This window comes from Chelon labrosus (assembly GCF_963514085.1).
Source record: "Chelon labrosus genome assembly, chromosome: 18".
Lineage (NCBI taxonomy): Eukaryota > Metazoa > Chordata > Actinopteri > Mugiliformes > Mugilidae > Chelon > Chelon labrosus.
The window spans coordinates 19,443,058-19,469,206 of NC_140351.1; the positions used below are offsets into that span (position 1 = coordinate 19,443,058).

Consider the following 26,149-nt stretch of genomic DNA (forward strand, 5'->3'; position numbering starts at 1 on the left):
TTGTATGGATACAGAGGATAATAAAACAACGATCCTGCAAGGTAAAGCGACAGAGAAGCGTCGGTCCAACTCTGCAACAACAGAAAACTTGGATTGAACTGTGTAACTGTTCATCGTGATTTGCTGCTTTGCAAATGGGTTATTGAGTCAGTTCTGGGAAAAAGATGAGCAGTAGCCTACTAGCAAACTGCCAAATAAACTAGAGCCAAAAGAAAGAAAATGAATTTATGACCTATTGCAGAAATTTCCTTGAGCTTGAGATAAAATCCTAGCATCCTACCATATGTTATGAAAATGCACCCTCGAAAGTTCCTGGGTAGAGTGAACGCAATGCCATGTGTGGTAAAGTTACGTATTTCCTCATTTACGGATGTCTTTATTTACCTTCATCACCAGAAATTACATTACGTATGGAAACTTCCATGGTTGGAGTTATAATCTGATTTGTGTGCAGGTCTAACTAACGTCTTAGCAGAGATCAATAAATAATAAATTAACGTGTGTGCCAAAGTCATGGCGCCCACACATAAAACAGATCTGTTGTTGTCAGTTCTGGAGCAGTGCTAGAGATCCATTAGAGACAGCAGCTGTTAAAATATTGTACTGCCCTCCAGATGATGTCGGGGTTTATTTGCATACAGAGCGCCAAACTGAGATCGGAGATGCATTTGGAGACGCATGTTAATGCCAGGTTTGAACACATGTACCTAAAGCTGGTCACTTGGGATCGGATTGCCCAGATTAGATCTTAATGCAAGGTCTGAACAGGCTCTAAGAGTGAAATACAGATTTCACAGACTCTTATAGAGGTTTGAAGGCAAGTGATAGGCAAATGTTAAACACTGAAAAATAATCCCACTTGTAAGGCTGCAACTTCTGTAAACAGCTTGTTTTAATGTTCTGGATTTGTTTTTTATCATAGTAACAACCAGAAAACTCCTCCTCACTCACTCCTAAAACCAAACAACTGAACGATAAGTCCGAAAGAAACTGACCACCCAGTTCATCGTCAGACATGCTGGTCTGGTGCAGACACACACAAACATGAACACACATGGACATGAACTCTTCTTTTGTCGCCGTACTGAAAAGATGACTGCAGCCACAGAAAGCTTTAAAACACTCCCTTCTCTTTTCTCACCAGAGAGAACAGCATGTTTGAAGGTGATAATATGTTTGAGCTTTTCTTGAGTCACCGTCATCTCACTGGACAGGCCTCCCACAGACATTTGGAGGAATATGACAGCAAACGCTAAAGCCAGGAGAAAATTGGGACATTCGTAATTCCCCATTCGAAATGAGCAAGATTTAAGTGTCAAAAAAAAAAAAAAAAATCCATCATTGCTGTGCCTGATGTTTCAAAAGCGACGCACCACGTTCCATTTCACGCTGAATTTCATGATGCTACTATTCCAGAAAACCAGACTACAGAGGTAGACACTGGTGAACACATGTCACAGTTTCAAGCTCACGTGTGAATGGATTACAAAACTTATGAAAGTACTGGCTAATATGCTTTTTATCCCAGTGGAAGCAAAAATGACATCCCCTGGGTACATTTTGGAGAGACGCACAGGCACAGCAAGCCAAGGCATCACAAGTAATTTAACTTTTAGGACGCACTTTTTTTTTTTTTTTTTTACAGAGATCAGACACCAGATGTCTATATAGTAAAAATAAAGCTACCAAGAGACGAGCTTAGATTGGTATAACAAGTGGAAGCAGGGGGAAACAGCTTGCCTTGCTCTCTTCGAAGATAACCAAATCTGCTTACCAGAACCTCTACAGAGAGGAGGCCCTATGTGGGTTTACAGTGGACATGACCCCAGTAGGTTGAATACCCTCACTGGGGCCCATAATGGTAAAACTAGTGCAGGCCCCACATGGACTAGCCCCTGTGTGGGTTATCTGTGGGCATTTGCAACGTCTGCCCAAAAGGGCAAAAATGCTGAATCTGAAGCCCACATCGGATAAGTGTGGGTTTGCCCATACTGGACCCACAAGTACCCATGTTGGATCCACGCTTGTAACGTTTTGTGGTGGTAAGGTATGGTGAGGTAGGTCCCAAATGCAGGACATACACAGTGAGGCGAGGCAGGATGAAATAAAAAATATTCGCTTTAATGTGACTGAAAAAGGCGCTGCAGACATGGCAGGTAATCCAAATAGAGTTTAACAAGAGGTGATCCAAAACAATGCAGTTCAACAAAAGTAATCCAGAAATCCAAAAAGATGTCAAAAGACAAGGGAATAAAAAACAGAAGCTGAAGGGAATACGATCAATACATCCAGGGAAGAAAACAGACAAAGTCATAGGGTTAACAAAACAGACAATTTGACCATGAACTAAGGAAAAGGTGGGGCTATACAATATATAAGCACACATGGGCCTGAAGTTTTTGTGAGGTATCCAACACTAACCTCTCCTAAAACTAAAATCTGTCATATTTACACAACAATGTTGTATGCTGATTTTGTATATCATTAAAAGTGCTGGTACCTTGACTTTGTTGGCAGGGACAGTGAGAGGACAGACGCTAAGCTAGCACGCAGCTGGTGGCTTCATATTTTGCATTCACCATCAGAGTGAAATCCATCTTAATGTCATCTCACTCTTGGCAAGAGTAAGAGTAAGACGAAGCGTATTTGCCAAAATGTCAGACTATCCTTTAAATGTCATGTATTTTAATTTGTAGTCTATTTACTACCCTCCCCAAGTTGCTGTGTAGACTCTTACAAACATCTATTCACCTGCAGCATCAAATGAACAGATGTGATTATATACTATTCTGTTAATTCACTTCATTTAACAAATTAAGATGCTTCACTTTGTATACGTGAAAGAACATTTTCTTCCATCCTGACATTTTACCTCCACTGTTTACTACCACATTAATGTGCGGTTTATACTTCTGTGTCAATGTGATGGCGTAGCTACGTCGTTAGCCCGGACCCTACGCAGACCAAATGCCGTAGCCTGACGTGCACCTTCCCAGAAATGTAAATACGTATCGCGGCGATGCAGACCGGAAAAGGTGTGATCGGTCTGCTTGGTAGTAGCGCGTTTCTGCTTTAATGTTTCCGGCTGCTTCTCCATCTCCACAATTTTCAAATTGATTGTTCTGGATCAACAAAGATAGAACACATCGAGGAAAGGTTAACTGAGGAGGTTCGGAGATACAAACATTTGTATGACTCATCTTCGGCGAAGTTTCAGTGAAATTGAAGCAGGAAGTAGAAGCAGGAAGTAGAAAGAGAAGCAGGAACTAGAAGCAGGAAGTAGAAAGAGAAGCAGCAAGTATAACCAAAAATTAACCCAACTGGCAAAAGATACAGCGCCGACTAGCGTTTGGGTGGAATTTTTACAGAACAAGCCAAACTGTCTAGCGCACAAGTATAAATGGCTCGGCGTCGGCTACGTTCGTAGGCTACGTTCGTAGGCTACGTGCGTAGGCTACGGCGTCTAGTTGGCAGAGGCATAAACCACACTTAACAACCTCAGTTTGTTGACTTGTTACTTCTTGCTCACAGCCAGAGGTGGATAGTAACGAGTTACATTTACCTGAGTAACTTTTTGAAAAGAAATGTACTTCTAAGAGTAGTTTTACTGAACCATATTTTTTACTTTTACTTTAGTAGATTTGTGAAGAAGAAACTGTACTTATTTCTCATGTGGTGTCAAACAACTATTTTGCGACTGGTCAGAAATTGGAAGTGGGCGTGGTTAATGTGTAGAAGCGGAAATGCTAGCGGCCATTCTGTGAGCTCCCAGATGCTAATATTCGCAGTGGGACCGCTAATCTCTCCTGAGTTACTTTGCTACTTTGGGCAACACTCGATCAGAAGTAGCTATGCAATCACATGACCAACACATGCAATCACATGTGCCATAATTAGTTTTTCTGTAAAGATATTCTTTGTGTTTACTTATTTTTTATTTTATTATTGGGAAATACCAGAGTTTGCACATTTTACATTTTTGTCAGTCTGATCACATTGTTTCTAAAAAAATAAATCAGACATTTAGTTACCCTGAGCTACCCTGTACTTGAGCAAATACTTTTTTACTCTTCTGTTCACAGCAGGAGTTTCAATTCTAGTGTTCAGTAGAGATTCACGTACGAGCAAACACAACTGCTGCACACATATATAGGAAATATAGGTGGATGATTCCCTTTAAGTATTCTTTCTCTCTCTGCAAATATGCTATGTGTTTGCCTATCACAAACACTTCATCCATGTTTAATGTGAAAACTCCCCAGAGCCTTACATCTATCAAGCAGAGCAACACTCTCACTCTCTCTTGTGCACATGCACCGACCGGTTGCAGGTCACACAGGAGCATTACTCGCCTCCACCGGTGGAGACAGACATGAAAGTACAAATCGCTCACTGCCTGGTCTCCTCCTGCTGGTTTGAAGGTCACGCTTTCTCTTTGGGGACGTGATAGATGTAAAACAGTCGCATCGCTCTCACCAACTGTCACGTCAGCTGACATTTCACACTCGCGCGGAATTGATTTCACTACAGTGGCCCCTTGATGATAATAAAAGATGAAAGCACCTTTACGAGCGCGCGTGTAAAAGCAGCCTATATTTCACATATGTTTGGGAAAACGGTTTATGGGAAGGTTTCACATTCCTGTGGCATCTCGTTACATATGCATAAAGAGACCGCTATCAGGATTCTGGCGGAGTCCTTGGGCAAAGTAGATCAAATGAGATGGTGTAAGATCAGTTTGTTAATGAGCAACATCTTTTATCTTATTGAATTTATTTCCAATCTATGACTTGTTTGTATCCTTGCTGAACTGAAATCCAATTATACGCCGTTCAACTGAAAGCACGGAAATCTTGATGCAAACCAGTCTGTCACATACTTGTCGAGGCTCTTGACGTGTCCCATTATTTATTGCAAAAGAGGACTTACTTATCTAGAAAATAAAGCCCAGCATTCAGCAGCCGTCGCATTTTGCTTCTTCTTGACATTTATGAAAGGAGGTCGAGGTATGAATGAACACAGTGGAAAAAAAATATCTTTTACAACCAGGACATTAGGCTCTCCCACACAAGTCACTGAAGTCATGGCGTCACACGGCACAGTATATCCGTATCATATAGCCAGACAGCTAGCCAGTTAGAGGGAGCAGTAATGCGACTATTTGGGAATTGGAAGCGGTGTAATCTGTTGGGCTCATGCGAGCTGGGAGACCATTGGCCGAGACACATAATCCTTCCTCCTCCCTAGAGGAGAGGAGAGCAGAGGAGAGGAGCCGCCTAGTTCAAGTGGAATGGGGAGGAAGATAGATGAGTGGGGAAGAGAAAAGCGGGAGAGGTGGTTTGATGCACAGTAAAAGCACACGGCCACAACAAAAATCATGATTTTCTGGTGAGAGCATTTGCTGTAGAGGGACAACCGACTGTGAATATGAAGCACATGAACTTTAAAATGGCAAGAAATGTCTCTAGGTGTGAAACATAGCTTTTTATTTTTGGCGCGTTCCACTCCAGATAGATGATTCGCATATGATAAGCACAGGGATAAAAACAACCAAAGCACTAAAGACAATATCTTTAATTGTTCTAGCATCATTGTTGCCTTTATGTTTTCATGTTTTTGTGCTGCCTCGCCGAAATGAATCGAATTGCAATAGCATGTTATTAGGACAGTATTTAGTTCTGATTAACACATATTTAGATTTATTTTACATTTGTTAGAAGTGTGTAGGTTAAAAGGACATTGAAATCTTGCATTGCAGGCTAGTGTTAGCAGGCTATCCTCCCAGCTAACCCCCTGCGTATATTGTATAGTGTATATTAATTTTATATCTATTTCTTGGAGATTTGTACATAGGCAAATCTTGTATATTTTTGCTTATTTTATTTTATCTATCTTACTCCTACATTTATTTTTACTAGTGTTATTGTTTTTTTATGTGCATCTGAGCGACCGTAACCCAGCAATTTCCCTTGATGCATCAATAAAGTCTGTCCAAGTCCAAGCAGTTAAATTGTATCTGCATCCCCCTACAATGTGGGTACTAGCAGAGTAGCGAAGGTTATTTCTATTTTAATTCGCCCACAACCCTGACCATGACCCTAACCCCTGCCAAATCACAGGCAAAACAAACTGCATTTGTTGCGCGTTTCTAAATATCATGTCAACCCCGTCAAGTTGTGCCTCAAGTCTGACCTGATTTGTCCCTCTCTGCGCTCTCCCAATCCATTTAATCCCGTGCGCCAGAGTATGAAATAATGCCTCGCTGTCGGCCGCAGAGGAGCGCCGATCATGACGCGGCCGGGTCAAAGCGATGTTGAGGGATGAAGCTTGCAAAAAGCTGCTCCCCTGCCGCCCTGTGCGGGACGCCGCGTGGCCTGAGCCTGAGGTTTCTCTTGCAGCCCAGCTGTGGTTTGTAACCATCATGGACCCTGGGCTGCAACGCTTTCTCATCCGCGTGCATTAAACGAACACTCGCATCAACAGGTGAAGAAGAATAAATACCGCCATCGTCCACATAAATCAAGACTAAACTTAAACCTGGAGACGTGTCCGTGAGAAAATGTTCTCCAAGCCAAAGAGAAAGCAATTAAGCAAAGCATTCAGTAAGAGAGCAAAGTGAGTAATCGTTTAACAAAGCGCACTAATGAGCAATCAAGAGAGCTTGTCACTGGTAATTTCTCTGTCTGACCAAAACCTCACATCTCTCTCTTTCTTTCTTTCTTTTTGTTTGACTGGGGGCAGAGCGATCTCGTTTCTCCTGCCAAACCAGTGAATCTGCTTTAATCACAACAGCGCGACACAAACGTCGCCAGAGAGGGTCCGCTCCAGTCAGGGAGGATAAAGTTACCTGGGAGATCAGAGAGCGCTCCTCTCTCAATGATGTGCTTTCTGTACAGAGTCTTCAAAACCTTGGCGCTGCCGAACCTCTTGAAGCGACTCTTCACATTGTTATAATACCATTCGAGCGACTGCGTCCTCAGAATCCTGCAGACAGAAGAGAAGTCGGGAGGGGAAGAAGGAAAGAAAGCGTGGCATTAAGTCAAAAGGAACAGATGGCAGTGAAACTGGCAGGAAACTGATTTTTATTATAATTACAACAGGATTATAACTTTGAGTATCAGCCAAAGGCACTGAATCAGAGTAAGTTGGGCATCTCTTGATTATTATAGAGCACATAACCAGACCTTATTATAGAAGTTCCCTATCATTTAAGGAATGAATGAAGCCTTTGTGAGGATATTACGCAACAAAAAGGCAGGTCTTTGGGTATAGGTTTGTGTTCGCTGTCAGACTGTCATGTTTAAAGCCTTTGATTTCAAGCAAATAACAGGCTTTATAAAGTGATTCCGTTGAGACTCTCTCTCTCTCTCTGTTTGTGTGCAGGCTGTATTAAATATATGAAAAATAATATGTGCACTGCTGTCATGCCGCATCTGAGCCGGCCGCTCAGGTTTTCACTTTTCTCTCAGGCTTCTCCTCACTTCTCGGCGCGCAGGCCCCCGGCGGGCCCTCGAGAGCCGGTCAGTCAGACGATTACATAAGCGGTAATTCGTAACGGGCGGCCATATTATGAAAAGCCCCCAGAAAAGCGCTGCCTCTGCGCCAGCGTTGCGTTGGACTGCGGGAAAGTCTGCCAGCTTCGAGGGTAATCTGGCAGTCCCTCCTGTTCCTCTTTTGCTTTTTCATGCCGCTGTCGCACACGGCTGTGAGCACAAATGAAGTCGCAAAGAAAAATGTACCACTGAAGGACGCAAAACGTTCACATTAACGGCCTAACACAAAAAAGAATACAAATCCAGGTGTTCTGGAATGATACTATCCACACGCTGAACACCTATGGCACCTGCTAAATACACTAAACACTAAACCTGTAGCTAAAATTAACCTTCAACAAATGCTCATAACCATGCTCAATATGTCATCGACTCCATTTCCCACATCTTGAAACGAGAACGTGAGCGAGCACCCACAGCGTCTGACAGAGTGTTTCAGCGTGTCTGCATGTTGATGCTTCTGCTCAATGGGTAGACAGGCCGTGGAAGGAGAGGGTGAAAATAGCCATGCTAATAAAGGGATTCTGAGTGCCCCCGAGGCTGCACGGGCTGCCACATTCACAACCCCCCCCCCCCCAATTCCTCCCTCTTAACCTCCCTCTGCTCTTGGATTTATTATCCTCTGCCTCTATCAGCTGGGCTGCTCAATGGGCCTCAGCTCCTTAATTTCACGCCACGGGTCAACCTAGTCACTTTAATGGCGGCGGCGGAGCTCCAGTAAAGAGGCCCGACTCTTTTTTTTTTTTTTTTATCTCCATCTGAGCCCGAGGAAGAAGGCACAGGAATTAATCTGGAAGAGCAATGCAGAGTCAAGGTGGCAATACAACGAGGCAGAAATACAAATAAGGTCCAGCTGCACTCTGAAATGAGCATCACGGGGTAACCTTCCAGATAAAATACAGAAATATAGAGAAAGGTGAGGTCAGCAAGGGTACGGTGGAGATATTCCTATCAGAGAGGAATCTTAATTCACTTTTAAATTAAGCTGCCATCCATCGCACACCAAATGTAAGGATAAAACATAGCAGACAGTTTTGTTAAAACACACGTATTTGTTATTCGTTACCACGCATCGTAGCTTCTGTGCAATGTCAGATTCACCTCTGGAAAAACTATTGTTCTTTGGTTTTAGACAGAGGTAAGGTTCATATTTCAAGCTTTTTTTTGTCTGAAATAAAAACTGCTAAGAAAGTGTTCGATGTTTGAGCAGCTGAACAAACGTAAAAACACCGACTTCAGCAGCTCTGTCAAACTGACAATCCAGATGATTTTCATTTAAACAAATCTCTCTTAAGACCACCTGTTGCTGAGTTAACACGATGGCTGATTGAGCCTATGGCCGCCTCGTGAAAGTATTACAAATTTCAGTCTGAGCTGATGTTCACAGAAAAACGCCATATTAAGTTAATGTAATCTCTATGAGAATATATGAATATGGTATGAATATGAATGCGGAATGCTAAATCATCAAGAAGCTATAGCTGATGGGTTCGGGCGTTTCTGCTAATGCAACTGAAAACGCCTTACTGCTGCAGCTTCAAAGTAAAAGCATTTATCTGGCAAAGTTGACTTTTATTATGGAGCGATCACAGGAAAAGTCAGTGTGCACTTGTAGAGTGTAATGGAACAAGAAGGCCACAGTAAGCTGTTAGATGATGAGCGGCCATGAGCTGATGAACACACCAACTTCCAACTCCAGCTTCTTTAGAACCAACTTCTTTCACTGTGGCCCTACTTTCCATAGTACATACAGTCCAAGATATCATGCTGAAATCCAATCCTCAACCTTGCTTTTATTTGTTTTGGAAATGCTAAAAATATGTATATATGATCCACGCTTTTTAAATGTCATGTTTTCCTCTCCCTTCAGCCTTATGCACACCATCCTCGACGTTCTGACAAATCCAAAGCTTGACAGGCCTGCCATGCCCGCTTAAGGTTGCTAAGCCGCATTTGAGAGGTACTGCACACTGAAACTCCTGTTACAGCATCTACAGTGCACATACCATATGGCATCTTTTTATGCATCTTTTAATTAGAATGCCTATTTGTTCCGTCTTCTAATGAACCTTCATTTCACAGTGGTGCAGTGATTTAATTCCTCTGCTTGTCAATCACAGCGGCGCAGAAACAGATGGCAAGTCGACGCAAACTTCGTCTCATGGATCTGCTTCCTTCCATGGCAGCAACACAACTTTTTTTTTTTTTTTTATAGGCACGCTTTCCCTTTCAGAGAAAAAATAAATAAAAAAGAGGGATTTAGGACAGTGGGAGAGGCGTCTCGATGAATGAAGCATGACATTGCTTCCCTAGAGTGATCTGATCTAAAAAAGAGATGAAGAAGAGAGCAGAGAGGGGAGTGGATAAGCAGAGGCTTTCAAGCAAGAGCTCCACTATTGTGTGAGCTTCTGCAAATACTCATTTCATAATGAGGCTGGGAGATTCCCCGATGCTCGGCTGCTGCATGAATAAGTAAAAGGGATTCCTGTGGATGGTCTCCTGACACTAGGCTTACCCTTCCTCTATGCTCACTCTGCTCTGCGTGAAAGCTTGAGAACCAGCTCTTCCTTTCCTCTGCAAACCAGAACTCTTGCCCTCTTCACTTCAGAAGACCAATTTACACATCTAAATGAGGCCTAAATAAAATATATAGCAGAATATGCAGAAGACGTGTAATAAAAAAGTAGCTGGCTGTGCTGAGTTTCCACCTCCGCCAGCAAAGGGAACTATTACCATAATTGACTTTCTGAGCCTTCTAATGAATTGGTTCAGCTTTCACTGAAGCCGCTGTAGAGACAGCGAAGAGAAGAAGGAAGGGCAAGAGGGGGGTTGACTATAACAGAATATCAAATAAATTCTCTTCTGGAGACATGGGGCGACTCTTGTTAATGGAAGAAAATAAGATGAAAATTTTGGTTGTTTTCAGCTCAGGTTTCGATCAAAGCGAATGATCTTTGGGAGGGTAAAGCCCTTGAGTTGTGAGCAAAAACACAAATGAATTATTATACAGTATCTAGAACAACTCTATTAGTGTGTACGAAAGGAATAAAGCTAGATTTTCCACACATCACCTCGAAATTCTTCTTTGCAAACCTACAACAAACTGAAATGAAAATTCTTCACACAACAGACAACCACCATCCCAACCAAGTGACTGGATTCAATTTTCATACTCTTTGCAGCATTTGTGAACCCCAATCTGGTGTGTAAAAACGTCCACTAGACATAGCTTAATGTGTCTTTATGCAGACGATGCGTTACTGTTCCTTCAATCATACCAAATGGCAGCACAGAGGTGTGGTGGTTCTGGGTCTCTTTCTATGCATTTTGCATGCTCTCCCTGTGCGGGCTAGGGTTTTCTCCAGGTGCTCCGACTTCCTCCCAGAGTCCAAAGACATGCTTAGGTTAACTGGTGATTCTAAATTGGCTCTAGGTGTGCATGGTTGTGTGAATGGTTGTGTGCCTCTTTGTGTTAGACCTGTGATACAACTGTCCTAACCGAGCACAGGAAATACAAAAATGACACTTACTATCAAACAGGGGAAAACTATTATTACCCTTAACCCAGGGGTCGCATTAACCAAATATTTTCCATCATTGACCGTTTTCTTAAAACGGTGATGGAAAAATCTGAAGGCAATCTGTCACTTTGACAGATTGCAATTCACATCCCAGACCACTTGGTGAGGAGTGAGCATATTAATTGGCCCTTGTCTATCTTGATTAGTAGTTTAAGAGTCGGTTAAGGGTCGGTTAAGTTTTGTTTCTCTGCCGGCCGAGTGAGTGGCTGCTGACTCTCGGTTAAGCAGGGATCCACGAGTAGTGGTTATGAGTCGGTTAAGTTTTGTTTCTCTGCGTATTGTGCTTAAGTGAGTGAGTGGCTTAGTTTGCGCTGCTTGTTTGAGGTCAAGTCGGGTAGTACGTTTTGTTTCTCTGCCGAGTGAGATGTAAGATGTTTGAATGGTGCCGTTTATTGATTATATATCAATCAAATGTGGTAGGACTCAACTGAGCAGGTTAAATAGACGTCTAGATTCATGATTCTTGAGTCGTCTTTGATGGCCGGTTATATGAGCCGGATCTTTTTTTCCACCGCTACTGAATATTAATAAAAAATTAATGAAAATTAAATGCTATTGAATATGTCATTATTATCATTTAAAAGAAATTAAAGTGACTGGTAAAAATAGATTATTATTATTCAAATATTTTTATTGATTTTCACATTATACACTCACAGTAGAACTCAATACCCCAGACAAAAGGGAAAGCAAAAATAAGTAAATACATGAAATAAAGTATATAAATGACAATAATGCAATATTCATAGTAATACTGATAGTCGAAAATAAATGAAAAATCAGGAGAATAAACATCCGTTACTCAGTATCAACAAAGTAGTCAAATAAACACGCATATATATTTATTTTCTTTTAACATAAAAAAAAAAAAAGGGGGGGGGGGGGTTGCTACACTATGTTAAGGGGAATTCATCTTCAAAGTACGATAGGAATGGTTGCCAGACTTTATAATATCTTTGTGTAGTGCCCCGGGCAGTGTATTTAAGTTGTTCAAGTTTGAGGTGGGACATCACGTCCTCCACCCAACGCCTATGAGAGGGGGGCATGACCTTCTTCCAACTAAGGAGTATCAGACGTCGAGCTAGCAGAGTGGAGAACGCTATAGCCTCAGCCTGGTGCCTAGATATTGGTGTCTCCTGAGGAACGACCCCAAATAATGCAGTCAATGGGTTGGGACTGATAACTTTATTACACATGTATGAAAATGTATCAAATATATTTGTCCAAAATATCTCTAGTTTCGGGCAAAACCAAAACATATGACTGAGGCTAGCTGGGTCTTGCCTGCATCTGATGCAAGTTGGGTCTAAGCCAGGGTAGAGTTTGGCTAGTTTACTCGCAGATAAATGCAGCCTGTGTAGAACCTTAAATTGCAGCAGCCCATGCCGGATACAAATTGAGGAAGAGTGTATCAATGAAATTGCTGTCTGCCAATTTACGTCTAAAATGGTGGTTCTTAATTCCACCTCCCACTGCCTTGCTAAACGGTTAAGTGATACGACTGCAACCCTCTGGATATTATCGTACAACCCAGACACCAGACCTCTGTCAACTGGATCTATGGTCAAACATTCATCTATCCATGTCCTCTGAGGGGTTGTCAAAGAGAAGTGTTTTTTAACATAACTCCGCACCTGTAGATATCTAAAGAAATGTGACTGAGGGATGCTGAAGTCTTTCTTTAACTGTTCAAAGGAAATGAAGTGCCCTTCCTTAAAAAGGTCCATCACACATTTAATCCCTCTCCTATGCCACAATTGAAAAGATGGATCTGTGAGAGATGGGGCAAAATTGATGTTCGCTAGAATAGGGGAAGTGACAAGAGCTTGTTTATGCTTAAAATGAATCCTAAACTGCGACCATATCTTCAGGCAGCCAGAAATTATTGGGTTGTTCGTCCAACAACGTTTACTTAAAGGTAGTGGGGAACAAATTAAAGAGCGGAGCGAAACTGGATTGCTCGAATGCTGTTCCATCTGACACCATACTGGAGACTCATCCTCTGATGCATCAGAGACCCAGAATATAAGTTTGTGGATATTGGCTGCCCAGTAATAATACAGAAAATTGGGTAGGGACAGCCCACCATCTCCCTTCTGTCTTTCCAAATATTCCTTCCGTATTCTGGGTACTTTTTTATTCCAAATAAAAGTTGATATGAGCTTATTTAAGTCCTTAAAAAAGGATTTAGGTATAAAGACTGGTATTGCTTGGAACAGAAATAAAAATCTGGGCATGATAGTCATTTTAACTGAGTTAATCCTTCCGGCAAGTGACAAAGGGAGGGTTGACCATCTCTCCATGTCCTGTTTAGCTTTGTTAAACGCTGTTTTAAAATTGCTGTCAAATAGATCCCTATACTTTTGAGTGACACAAACCCCCAGGTAAGTAAAACTATCGTTATTGACAGAGAAAGGGAAGTCCTGGAATGACATCTGGCGTGCTTTGTCATTTATGGGAAATAAAACGCTTTTAGTTAAATTTAATTTATAACCTGAAATTTGACCAAATATTGTGATAAGCTCCAGAGCAATAGGGATAGTAGTACATGGGTCCGAGAGAAAGAGGATAAGGTCATCTGCATAAAGAGATACTTTATGTGAATACCCTGACCTTTGTATTCCAACCAGGTTAGTGGTCTTCCTTAACATTATTGCCAGGGGCTCGATGGCAATATCAAATATCTGGGGGCTCAAGGGACACCCTTGTCTTGTCCCTCGGGAGAGAGGGAAATAGTCGGATATTATCTTGTTCGTTCTCACGGAGGCGTGAGGTGCCATATAGAGAATTTTAATCCATGTACAGAAAATAGGACCAAAGCCAAATCTATCTAGCGCGGTGAACAGGTAGTTATATTCCATCCTGTCAAACGCTTTCTGCGCATCTAAGGAGAGTATTATCTCTGGCTCAACATTATTAGGTTGGTATATAATGTTGAATACTCGGCGAAGGTTGCTTGATAGTTGTCTGCCTGCGATAAAACCCGTCTGATCAGGGTGGATCAGTTTAGGCATAATTTTCTCAAGTCTACCAGCCAATACCTTGGTTAGAATTTTATAATCGCAACACAATAAGCTGACTGGACGGTAGGATTCACATAATAGTGGGTCTGTAAAAATAGATTATGACGGGATTTTTATGACCCTGTCAGTCAAAATGACAGACAACGAAAAAGTCTAGCGCAACCTCTGCCTTAACCCCATCCAAAGCGAGGTTAAAAGTCACTCGAGAGCCCAGTTATTCGGCATATGGGCTCTTTTTAGTGGTGAGGACAGCACACTTTTGTCGTACTCTTTGAAAGAAATACTCCAATCTTATCACTCTACCCAGTCTCTCTGATCTGTTACACAAATACGTAAACAGCAACCCAAATATTCTGAAGGCAGCCCATTGAGAAACAAATGCAGCGCACAACGGGGAAGGCATATTAATATTGATTCATTTCTGCTTTGAGCACAAGCAGAATTTCTGACTCCAAACATGAATTAATGGCCTATTATCCACACTGCTTTCCGTGCCTACAGTGGTGCGGGAGAAGACGATGGCTTATTTTATACATAAAGACCAAGAACATTTGTAATTTCAAGAGAGGAAAATATTGAGTGTACGTGGATTTGTGGAAAAAAAAAATCCCTACACTACGTATTTATATGCAGTGCTGCTATTTATATACAGATTAGTTTAAAATAGAGACTGATTAATCTTTATGTTAAACATTGTACCGTAAAACAGAAAAAGCCAACCCAACCAACATATGGTGCGACAATCCCTTCCCTGTAAAGAGGGAAGAGCACCATTCCTCAGTCTTTTGCAGATTATAGATAACGCTTCATAGCACTTGGCGGGTAGGTTGCTCAAGCATCACAGAGAACTCGTCACAGCTCTTCTGTGGATTCAGGCTGCCTCGAGCGCTGCTGTGTCTTCATGAAAATCCCAGACTAACTCAGAGATGTTGAGATGAGGGCTCTGTGGTGGGTGCACCATCTGCTGCAGGACTCCTCTTCTTTCTTGTGGCTGTAGATGGTTCATTAAACCCCTGGCTATATGTCTAGGGTTGTTGTCATGCTGCAAAATAAATTCGGGACAGATCCTCCCAGATAACACATTTTAAATATGTGGATCAGTAATATGAACAGTAGTGTTTAAGGAGTGTAGATTGCCTGGTACTATATCCACAGTGCACATATCTGAATGTGCATGCAGACAGTCTCTTGGAGCTATGCTGTCTGTGTTGCTCCACCACAGCACTGAAGAAACTGTTATAAAATGTAGTTAGCGGTAGAGTAGGTCCAGGGACGACGGGAAAGGTCACGGGGTCAGCAGCTATGGCAATGAGATTTTCTGCGAATCTGACCCGTCGGCATGATTTAAAACACACGTGACCCGCGGGAGGCAGGGAGGCAGGAAAACAAGCCTCACACAGCAGCAGTCTTGCACATAACCTTTCCAGGAAGCATCTGAAATATTGATCCCCTGCATCTGTGATTGACATTCAGATAGACAGGAAGGGCTCACCTTTTAATGAGGTGTTTAGCATTCATGCACTGTTTAGCTTGACAAGTCTGTTTTTATCTCTGCATCTTCATTGTGCTCCTGCCGGACTGAACATTGTAACCTCAGTTGGAAATGCATGCAAGTGCTCCTCAGTTAAAAGATCACTTAGTCTCGGACAAGACTGTTTAGAGCGGATTTCTAACATATATACACTATTTCAGATTGTGTTTCTAAGCTGCAGCCCTCGGACAATGGCTGCTGGTTGACTGCGCGCTATTCTGCTACATTCACTTCACTTACCTTTGTCTTGAAAAAGTCTAAATTTAGGAGCAGCACAGCTCCAGGCAGCGGCCAGGCAATTTACCCTGCCATCTCTTCCTCCTACTAGCTTTTTCTTTCAAGCCCCAAAGCTGTCATTTTTTCCAGCTCCCTCTCTCTCTCTGTCTCCTCCACCAATTGGGTCCAACTCTTTATCACCCGGCTCTCATCAGGCCTTCACCTTCCAGTGTGTTACAGATGAATGTGTCGGCAGCTGGGAGAGCCCATGGCGCACTATGGAAGACTGGAAATGAGTTACAAAACGGGACAAAGGGCTCTCAGACAGAACATAGGTAGAAGGGCTAAAGCAAATTGCAAAGCACTCGTATGGTGCCTGCTTTCCGAAAGCAGAGGTTTTAGTAGTTAGTAGGAGCTATTAATCACTTAAAACAGGATGAGATCATGAACTTATTGCATATTTCTTTTAAAGATATGACTTCTAAATAATCAGTATATTCCTATTAAAGACATTTAATACTAAACTTTAATGTGGATGATGCAGAAAATTTAGTGAACAGGGCTGATTTTCTCAAATGTTACATAAGCTTCACAGTGGCAGTTTTTTGGACAATCCTCCACACTGTATCCTATTTTATGTTTGGAAGCTAATACCTGCCACCTGATATAGCCAACTAGTATCGGCGCATTCGCACACAGCTCATAGATAGATCACACTTTCTCTGCTGCACATCAGAAGATCAATGAGAGTACTTCAAGTGTAGATTTATATTGGTTCTGGAACAAAGTCGCCTCTTATCATCTCTTATCTATTCATGCTTATTATTTATACTTATTTCAGGGGAGCTTTATCAACAGTTACTACAGGTTATTTAGTGAAACATTTTTTCTGCCTTGTTCAAATCTAAGTTGAGACCTACATTACTAAAAATGAAAGATTTCTGGAAAAATAGTAGTAACTTGAGTGATGCTTTCTGGAAACCCTTTAATTTCTGGCTGACTGAGATGAAATGCACAAAAAGAAGCATGGTGATATGAACACACTCACTGCTGATTCTGAGCTTTGTTGTAGTGTGACAGCATCAGAAACTAAGGGAACCTTGAAGCAGACTTTTTAAATGTTGGGGGGAATAAAAAGAAAAATCTAAAGGAAATTGAAATGAGGCGCATTTGCTTTGTGTCATCAGAAATAGGCTCCAGTGGGCTTCAGTAAATTACGCAAGGCTGTAATAAACAGAGTAGAAAATGGAAAAAGAAAACCTTGACCATTTACGAGAAAAAAAAAGGCAGTGGGAGTTTTTTTCTAATATGCATTCTTGTCTGTTCTTGTGTTTTTATGAAGATCTGACCACAAACATCCAACTCCGCAGATGCCTCAATCGATATATCCAGGAAAGTATAGGGAAGGTAACTTGTGTGAACTTGGAACAGCCGTGTATCCCAGAATGCCTTCTGTGTGTGTCTTCAAGTACGTTTTTGTTCCAATTCCAGAATGACTGCACTGCGTCTTCCCGTATATCAGAGTCAAACTAGTCAATTCCAAACTACCGAGCGTGCAAGCCTGAAGTTCACATGCTTGGTACTGATAAACCCCCAATGTCTTCGTGTTCTTCCCCTACAACATGAGTCATGTGACTTGCACGTGTGGCAGAACACTTTTCTAAAGCGACAATCCATTTGATCGTTAGATTTTTCCAAATTTTGCTGCATCCATCAACCTTTTCTAATACTATACTCAAAATGCACATCACAATACATTTTAACCCCTCCTACAGCCCATGTCTACAAATAAGCTAATCAGTGTTGAGTAATGCAGCATTTGAAATAATTAGGTTAGGGCACAGACCACAGTGTGGCTCCTATAACATCCGGCCAGATGTTACATAATTCGTGAGTCATATCAGGATGGAGTTCTGTCACATATAGGTGACTCTAAAGCACTCCATTAAACCTAAAATGGTTAGCCAATCCATTGACAAACCTGGCTGCAGCACATTTACATATATTTAAGTGTGAACGTATAGAGCATATGGGAATGTGAGATAATCTCCTCTCAGCCTCCTCCTTCTGCATAGCCGGAACGCCACATGGGATTTTAAGGGGAGCATGCGGAGAGGCAGAGCTCTGCAGCAGTCCAGCAATGTGGGAAATTTAGTGACAAAATAGACTGTGGTTATGCTTTCCACCATTCAAGTCTTTCTCCGTCTGGGTATTCTGTGCAAACAATGAAAACTGCAGCTCCCTGCAGCCCTTCATCCGAGCACTTATGTCGAGCCAAAACCACGAGCAGCCAACGTGATTAGAGGCAAAAAGTCTGTAAACAAAGTGAATTTGCTAAATGTCTTGTGTAAGAGCTACAAAGCTCACGATGGTAATTAATTCTCAATAAGGAGGCATCACTGGTGGGTTTGTCAGGTCACTGTTAGAGTAGGGATCCTGGCTTTATCCTCTTAATGCCATCAGACACCTCAGCCAGGAAATGAAAATCCACTGAAATAAAAGGATTTTAGAGATTACGCAATGAGTGCACAAGAAAGCAAAAAAGATTTTTTCCTATTACACAGAGATATAAAGGTTGCTTAAGCAAAGTTCTTCTTGAGATTATCCTGTAATCAGAGGATCAGTTCTTTTAATTGATGATATATCCATCAACAAATCGTTCTCTAGCAAACTGCTGTTCTCCTATATGGTCAGTATTTGCATCAAATCAAACTGTTTCAACTACAAAAGCCAGTGTCTCAAAGAGGGAGAAGGGGGTGGACGCACTGGATAAAGGTCACTGACCTGAGTCAAACCCTCGACAAGTCACCTTGAAAAAAAGGACAAACGTGAAAACAGGAAATAGCATATCGAGGCTGCCAGAGCCCGATGTACTGAAGTGTCATTCTTAACAGGCTGTTAGGGAGCAAGGGGAACCAGCCTGACAACACCAGACACCGACCAGAATACACTGTCACCGGTTAGAGACTGAAGAGAGAACCAATGAAGAGGAAAGAGAGGACAGAGGATGGAGGGAAAATAAAGCAGAAAGACACGCACAATGCATGCTAAGGAAAAAGGTCCCTGCGTTGATTGTGGTCATGGACGACAGGTATACGGGGCATTTGTTCCCTCTGGTCTTTTTTTAGAAGTCTTTTTTTCAAAGCACATCCCCGCTCTATATAATCCATGTGACTCGATCTTCAATGGAAAGATGGCGGGAGAGAGGAGGACGTGTCTGGCTGCAGTCGCTCTTTTAAGATGCGTTTGTGTGCCAGATAAGCCGGGAAGGTGCGACTGCACGGGGGAACGTTTCACTGAAGGTCACTGAAGATCCTGAAGACATCAAGGTCTGACATTTGAGGCAGTCTGCCTAAAAGCAAAGATGACCGCAGAAAAGTTCGCCTCACTTCCTGTTTGCATCATAAAGCGCTCTACAGATGAAAAAGGTCTCAGGCTGGGCTCGTGGCGCAGGTAAAAGCACTTGTCCTTGACTTGAAAGACACCCCCCATTAATGCACTAGTGGCATTTATACCAGAAGCAGAGCTTTATTGTTCTATGCGGCTGCAGATGGGCCACATGCAGTCGAAGGGAAATCAGATTATCTGAGTAGTTTTAATGTTTTAAGTGCAGATTGTTGCCAGTAAAATACTAAAGCACGTCAGCGCTTTGTGTCAGAAATCCAAACACAGATGTCAGCTAAAGACTAAAGATGCAGTTGCACATGGCTTTAAAATGCATAACCACAGATATAATCACTAACACCAGCATCCCTGCCTATATTATGCAACAGTATTTACGAATATTATGAATGGAGCTGCCGGGAGACCACTGAGACCTTTTAATACCCTGCAACCAACCAGTTCCTATGCCTTGTCTCTGCCTATGTGTGTGTGTCTAAATTTACTGGCATTTTCCTGCTGAAATTATTCCTGCGTAGCCACGACCTTAGGGCCACATTCTTCACTCTCTCAAGCGCATGTGATTGGGAGAAAGGCAGCCGAAAAAACAGGCCAATAAAGCGAGCCATTTTCACTGCACTCCCACCAATTAGGAAACCAACGAATGGCCTGCTTCCCAAACAAGCCTCTGGCTGCCCTCAAATTGGGAGCAGTTCCCATTAAGTTAGTCACACAACACCAAGCAAGGAATAAAAATCAGCCCTGGAACAGACGATTCCTCCGCAACTCCTGCGTTTGTCTGTGTTGCGCTCAGCTTCTCTGCATGCCTGACTGTTCCCTCTTAACCCCAGCCCATTCAAATCAGGATTTAAATGCAAATATGTACCATTTGCACATGACTTTGAACACTAGTTGGAGTGAGCTGCAAAAATCTGCATATACTGCATATGTCTTATTCGAAACATAGTAAGTAAAGCATGGGGTTGCGCAACCAAAACAGATATTACAGCAGCAGAAGCAATAGAAAGAGCCTCCGGGAGCAGCACTGGATTGTGCAGCGCAGCTGAGTGCCGATTTTAAGTTATGCCTGAATTAGAGATGTGACGTTCGCGAACGAACCGAATTCATTGACCAGCTCTTTAAAACGAACAATGGGAACCGAGTTGTAGGTACGAGACGTTCTTTTTTTAATTTTTTGCCGTGTTTCGCAGCAAGGAGGAGAATAGGCACAAGGGGAGGAGCGTATTTGCTATGCAAATATGGCATCTGAGTGCCTCAGTACACAGTGGTCTCAAGAAGGGGGAGGACACAATTCATTTAAAGTGACTGGCTGGCGACTCAAAAAGACAAAAAGAGCCAAAGAAATGGCAGCATTTCTTTACCAAATTTCCAACGGGATAAATAAAATATCTATCTATCTGGAATCAATATTGCAGAAAAATTCTAACTCAGGTAGCCAACCAATACAATATATATTGGAGGGCTGTCAATGTTTGGATGATTATGAGTCAAATCTTACGCTATCATTCCCCAAAGTGGTTATTTCCCAGATAAAATGAGTTACCCCCAGGTTGGTATCTTAAAAATCAATAAATATCAAAATGAGCCATTGATTTGAACGGCTCTTTGAAAGGAATGTATCCACAAGATCCAGCTTCCTTCAAAGAGCCGTAAAAAAAAAAAAATCTCAAGTCTGAATCAGAACATACAAATACTGTTTAACATACACAAAGTCACTCCTTTAAAAAAACAGACGATGATCTTAGCGACAAAAGAGATTGAGCCTATCTTTAAGAAAATTAAAAATTAATGCAGAGCATTGATAGAATACTGAAAAGCAGATGTTTTCTGCTCAGTGTCCAGATATGTTGCCGCTATACATACAGTACATATATCATCGATTTTTCAGGCTACTTGGTGTTCTTCCTCAAACATTCACACCACGAATAACAACGCCAACACACTCCAGCAGGCATGCTGGCAACAAGACACGGCTACTCAGCAACTTAGCTTCACACAGTGACAAAGTTGCTGATGGTTTGGAATTCCTCTGTATCTAATGAGCCAGTCAGCCACTTCACATTCAGATCTTATTCAGAGACATGTAGTTGTGTCATTAAAGGAATACAAGTTGGGATTAGGTCCTTTGTCGCTGGAATAGATTCTAAAGACGAATTCACTCTTGCATCAGCCTTTAATTGAAGCTCATACATCTGAGAAATTAAAGCATGTGTTTCCTGTTTTAGTGTAGAGTCAGCAGGCTTGCAGGTAAAAGCTCCCCATTTGCCCAAAATAGAGTTGTTTTGTGTTGACTCGTGTAAAAATGACTCCAACAAGCTCACAGAATGTTTGCAGTTCATAATCGCCGTGCTCCATATTTCTTTATTCCTTCAATTTAACCCGTTAGCGCAGACTGTCGAGCCGTTTCAGGTAAATGTGACCATCGCTCCAGCGCTCACATGACACACACAAGCCGGCACAGAGCAAATAACACTCTAGCCGGCTCAGTCTGGCAGACAGGGCGTGGGAGACGGATGGCGATGAATCATTGATGCTTGGCACACGAATCACAAACAAAAACACACCAGATGCATGCACGCACACACTTTTCTCCTCTTCTCTTACTCATCCATCCCTTCCCATTTTCAGCGTGGTGTTTCTCTCTATGCCATCGCTGGTTCTGTGGCGACAGAGACAGATGGAGGGGAACAGCTCACCGGCAGAAGAGGGGAAATCTCCATTTGCCTGTTTTACTTTGAGCGAAAGTAACATTAACAACTGCTGCTGGCCTTTTGCATCCCCTTTTTTAATCTCCCTGTTTTTGTTTTCATCCTGGTCACTTCATTTATTGCACATCAGAATGTCATGTCCAGGTTACATTAGTTGAAAACACTGCACTATAGATAAGCAAATGTAATTCAACATTGATAAGATAAACATGTAGAGATTATCGAGGCCAATATTTATTTTTTTGTTTCATTTTTTAATTCGTTGATACTGGTGTAAGTAAAACTGGTAAATATATATATTTTGGTGTTAATGTTTAAGGTATGCTCATAAGACTGTAAGAGTGCCGCCATGCCGACATTGCTTCAGTATAATCGGGCTAGAGATCATCTGAAAGGGACTCTATAAGCTCGATGGTGTGAAGTAGGAGCGAGGATAACATATTGCTTGTGGAGTTGGAAGCCATCTAGATGAAATACAGCGCCATCCATCAACTGATGGCCCCTGTGACAGTCAACTCTGCCCTGAATGACTTACCGATCGCAGTGCCACTCTTGGAAGAGTTTACCACATAGTGAGCGGACCAAATCTGAAGCCTTGAAGCTTTTTCACCACGAGGACGGATTATAATCTCTTTATCTACCCTATAATTTATCGAGCCTTTTAATTACCCATGTAAGCCTCATTATGATAAAACATCCTGCAACAGCATCAGAGGGGCCCGAAGCAAAAACATCCGAGGGCAATTCATTTCAACAGAGCTCTGGAGTATGATAAGGACAATACAAAGATCACATGTAGTTACAACTGTTCTTCTGCTGTTCTTATAGCGGCTCGGTTTTGATAATTCAACAAGAACCTTTTCCCTCTCCATTTCATGTCAGCATGCACATGCAGGCGTACGTCGTACTCCAGGCCATGGCAGGAAACGCTGCATTATTCATGGTAATGCCGTCACACTGAGTAATTGAAGCCACAAAGAGGGCGGAGGGTGGGAGTACAGATGCCTTCTCTCACTCTCTCTTTGCCTCTCAGTAGGAATTGTTTTGATCATTATCAGTGACCTCTGAGAGTAATCAGTGCTGACATCAAGGTGATACTCTTTTCTGAGGGCAAAGTCAATACTGCGAGAGATTGGGGAGGTCAGTGTAAATGCACCTGCACACAGGGTGGTGCATGGTACGGATTCCAGTAACTGCAAACACGAGGCTCTGTTTAGGCATTGGATACGTGGTATTGCTAATTTCATCTTTCTGTATTGTAAGTACTTTTGATATTACAACTATTACCATGACCTGCTTGTGTTTTAAGTTGAAATGGTAGGCACGCTAAGAGAGGAGAATTCCAGTGGTTGCAATACGCTAAATCACCACTAGGTGGTCCTAAATCCTGCACACTGGTCCTTTAATGTTCTGTTTAAGCTGTAAGTATCGTTTGCATGGAATCTGCTCTCTCTTCTTGCCAGAGTGCGGATAAAATTTATTTTATCGTTTTATTAAATTCTACTGCATACTGTGCGATGTGTGACAAATGGTACCGTCTAGGTATATTTCATTTCTGTTTGCCCTCATGCTCTGTGTAAACCTTTTAATGAAAAGTCTGTTGCGACTGTGTCACTGTGGCTTCTATATGCACACTAATATTGTCATCACAAGATATAACACCCTCCTGAAGACACCTAACAGAAATTAAATCATGTTCAGGTAGATTTTCTTTTATATTTGCACGACATTGCAATACACTGGTTTCTATGTATAATATGGGTTAATTTCTGCTGCACATGTAAGACTGAACAAGTGACAAAACAGTATAAATGGCTGCTTGAGTCATATCTATTCATGCTTAATTTCTACTTTTCTTTCTTGATGTAAAACTCAATGTGTAAGGCATATTTCTGAATGCTAAAAAGCTGATGATGATAATGATAGGTATGTAACAGCCTTCTGTATAACGTTAGGGATAATCCAGATCCATTTAAAGAGAGTAAACATGCCGAGACGAAGTGCCCTTGACTTGTGCACCCAAACAATCTTCTCCGCACCATCGTGCAGTAAGACCACAGCAATGGCAGGATGTAGCAAAGTGTTTTGATGTGTGCGTTGTGGCATGTGGAGGTGGTGAGGAGAGGGATTAGCAAGCACGATGAGCAAACCCAAGGACATGTTTAACCTACACTCTGCCTGACTTCCTCAATCCACTTCTTGTTTGTTCTCTTTGTTTCAGCCAGGCTTTGTACTCAGATTCTGGCATCTGTTATTTGGTTTACATGCTCATTGCAGCTTCTGCTTTTCCCTGCATGTTGTGTTACATGCCAGTGTGTACATATGAGTCTGTCTTCTTATAGATAGCAGTGTTGTGTAAAATCTGCCTGCAGGTAGGACATGAGGAACGATGCAGGTTCACTGGTTATCAAACTCACTCCGGTCGTCCTGGAAAAAGAAAAATGTGTTTGCTGAAACCAATTTTCCCGAGATGTGTACGTTTCAGAAAGTGTTGAAGTAAACAGAAACAGTGTTAAGATGTGAGTCCTGCGGCTGTTTGGTGGCGTGAAAAAGGATCTCAGATGAGGACGAGTGAAGAAGACTCAACGCCTCTTAGGGAGGAGAGTGGAGATACAAAATGAAAGCGCAACAGAGAGTAAAAGAGCGAAAAACAATAAACGACAGAGGGAGAGACTGGAAGAAGTGTAGAGAAAGCTCCATTCAATGCACGAATCTACTCCTGAACCTGGAGGGCTTCCACAGTTCAACTCAGCAGACGAGAACAGACATACTTGACACAAAGGGCACTTAAGCCAGGTAGTTAGTTAGCGCTAAGTTTACTGTAAAAAGTCAATATAAAGCTTCAGTAGTGCACGTATCTATGGAGTCTGTTAGCTCTCATGCCAAATGTGCACGGACACAGTGATTCACTTTGTGTTTGCATGTCTGCGTCAACTGGATCGGTGAGCGTGAGTGACTGCTTGCTGCTTTGATATCTTTCCCACTGGCAGCCATGACATGAACGGCTGCTTTGATCCTGTTTGAATCAGACAGCATCAGCCGAGCTCCTCTGCTGCTCCTCTGAGCAAACAGCACAGAGGAAGAAAGAGAAGGCGGGACAGAAGGATTGCTCGCCAGTTGTGTCGGTTGTTCTGGATCACCAGCTGTTCTAGTTTCACTGGGACCCCTGGCTGCAAGATGTCCTGTGGCATTTTTTGCCAACAGCTTAATAACACTGAACAATTCTGTATTTGTTATTTGGTGAGGTGCACACAATTTCCCCACATCCCTCTACTCAGTTTTGAGTGTATATACCATTATTTTCAAAAACAGCAACACTAAAGCAACAAAAATGTTCCACACTGCACTCCTAGGACTGACCATGGAGGACAAGCATACAGGGAGCTAGCAAGCCCCAGAACTCCAGGAGGTACCGACTTAATAACATCACATGATTTTAAACAAATGAGATCAAACAGCACTCCTCGCTCAGGTGGGAAATCATGACTAAACAAGGTGAGCGGAGTGCAGTCAGCTCTGCAGACCAAGCCTCATTTAAAGCGCTGAAAAATGGGAGAGGAGGTGCAATGAGACAGAGGCCTGAAGCAATGCACAACCACTGATATGCAGCAGAGCAAGAGAGAGAGAGAGAGAGAGCGCACAATGATGGTGTGTGTACATCTCGACTCCCTCAGAACTCCAGCAGTAAAGGGAAAGAGGGATGCAGACATTAGCATATTTTGCTAATTGCTATTCATTTACACTGGCTCCATTTCCCAGAACATTAAGTCCACATGTGAGATGTTTGCATTATACAACTTAGCATGCATGTGAAAATGCTTCAAAGACTAACAGTGAAACCCAGACAGAACTCTGGGATCTTTCACATACACTGATCAGCCATAACATTAAAACCACTGACAGGAAAAGTAAATAACATTGACCATCTTGTGACAATCCAATGTTCTGCTGGGAAACTTTCGGACCTGGCGTTCATGTGGATGTTACTCAGACATGTACCACCCACCTAGACCAGGCCAGACACCCAAACCCCATAGCAATGACACTCCTTGATGGCAGCATTAAAATAAATAAAAACACAACTATGTCCACGCTCATGATAATACGCTTGTTTTGGATAGATCTTTTCCCCCGC

The 26,149-nt window shown here is 42.3% G+C and overlaps 1 protein-coding gene across 1 annotated transcript in view; it reads right to left on the bottom strand.

The window, feature by feature from the left end:
- Positions 1-26,149, bottom strand: part of myripb (myosin VIIA and Rab interacting protein b) — a 123,171-nt gene that overhangs the window by 25,141 nt on the left and 71,881 nt on the right. The window contains exon 4 of the mRNA XM_084566270.1: positions 6,848-6,984. Within this exon, the coding sequence (XP_084422396.1) occupies positions 6,848-6,984 (137 nt within the window). The remainder of the gene's footprint in view (positions 1-6,847; positions 6,985-26,149) is intronic.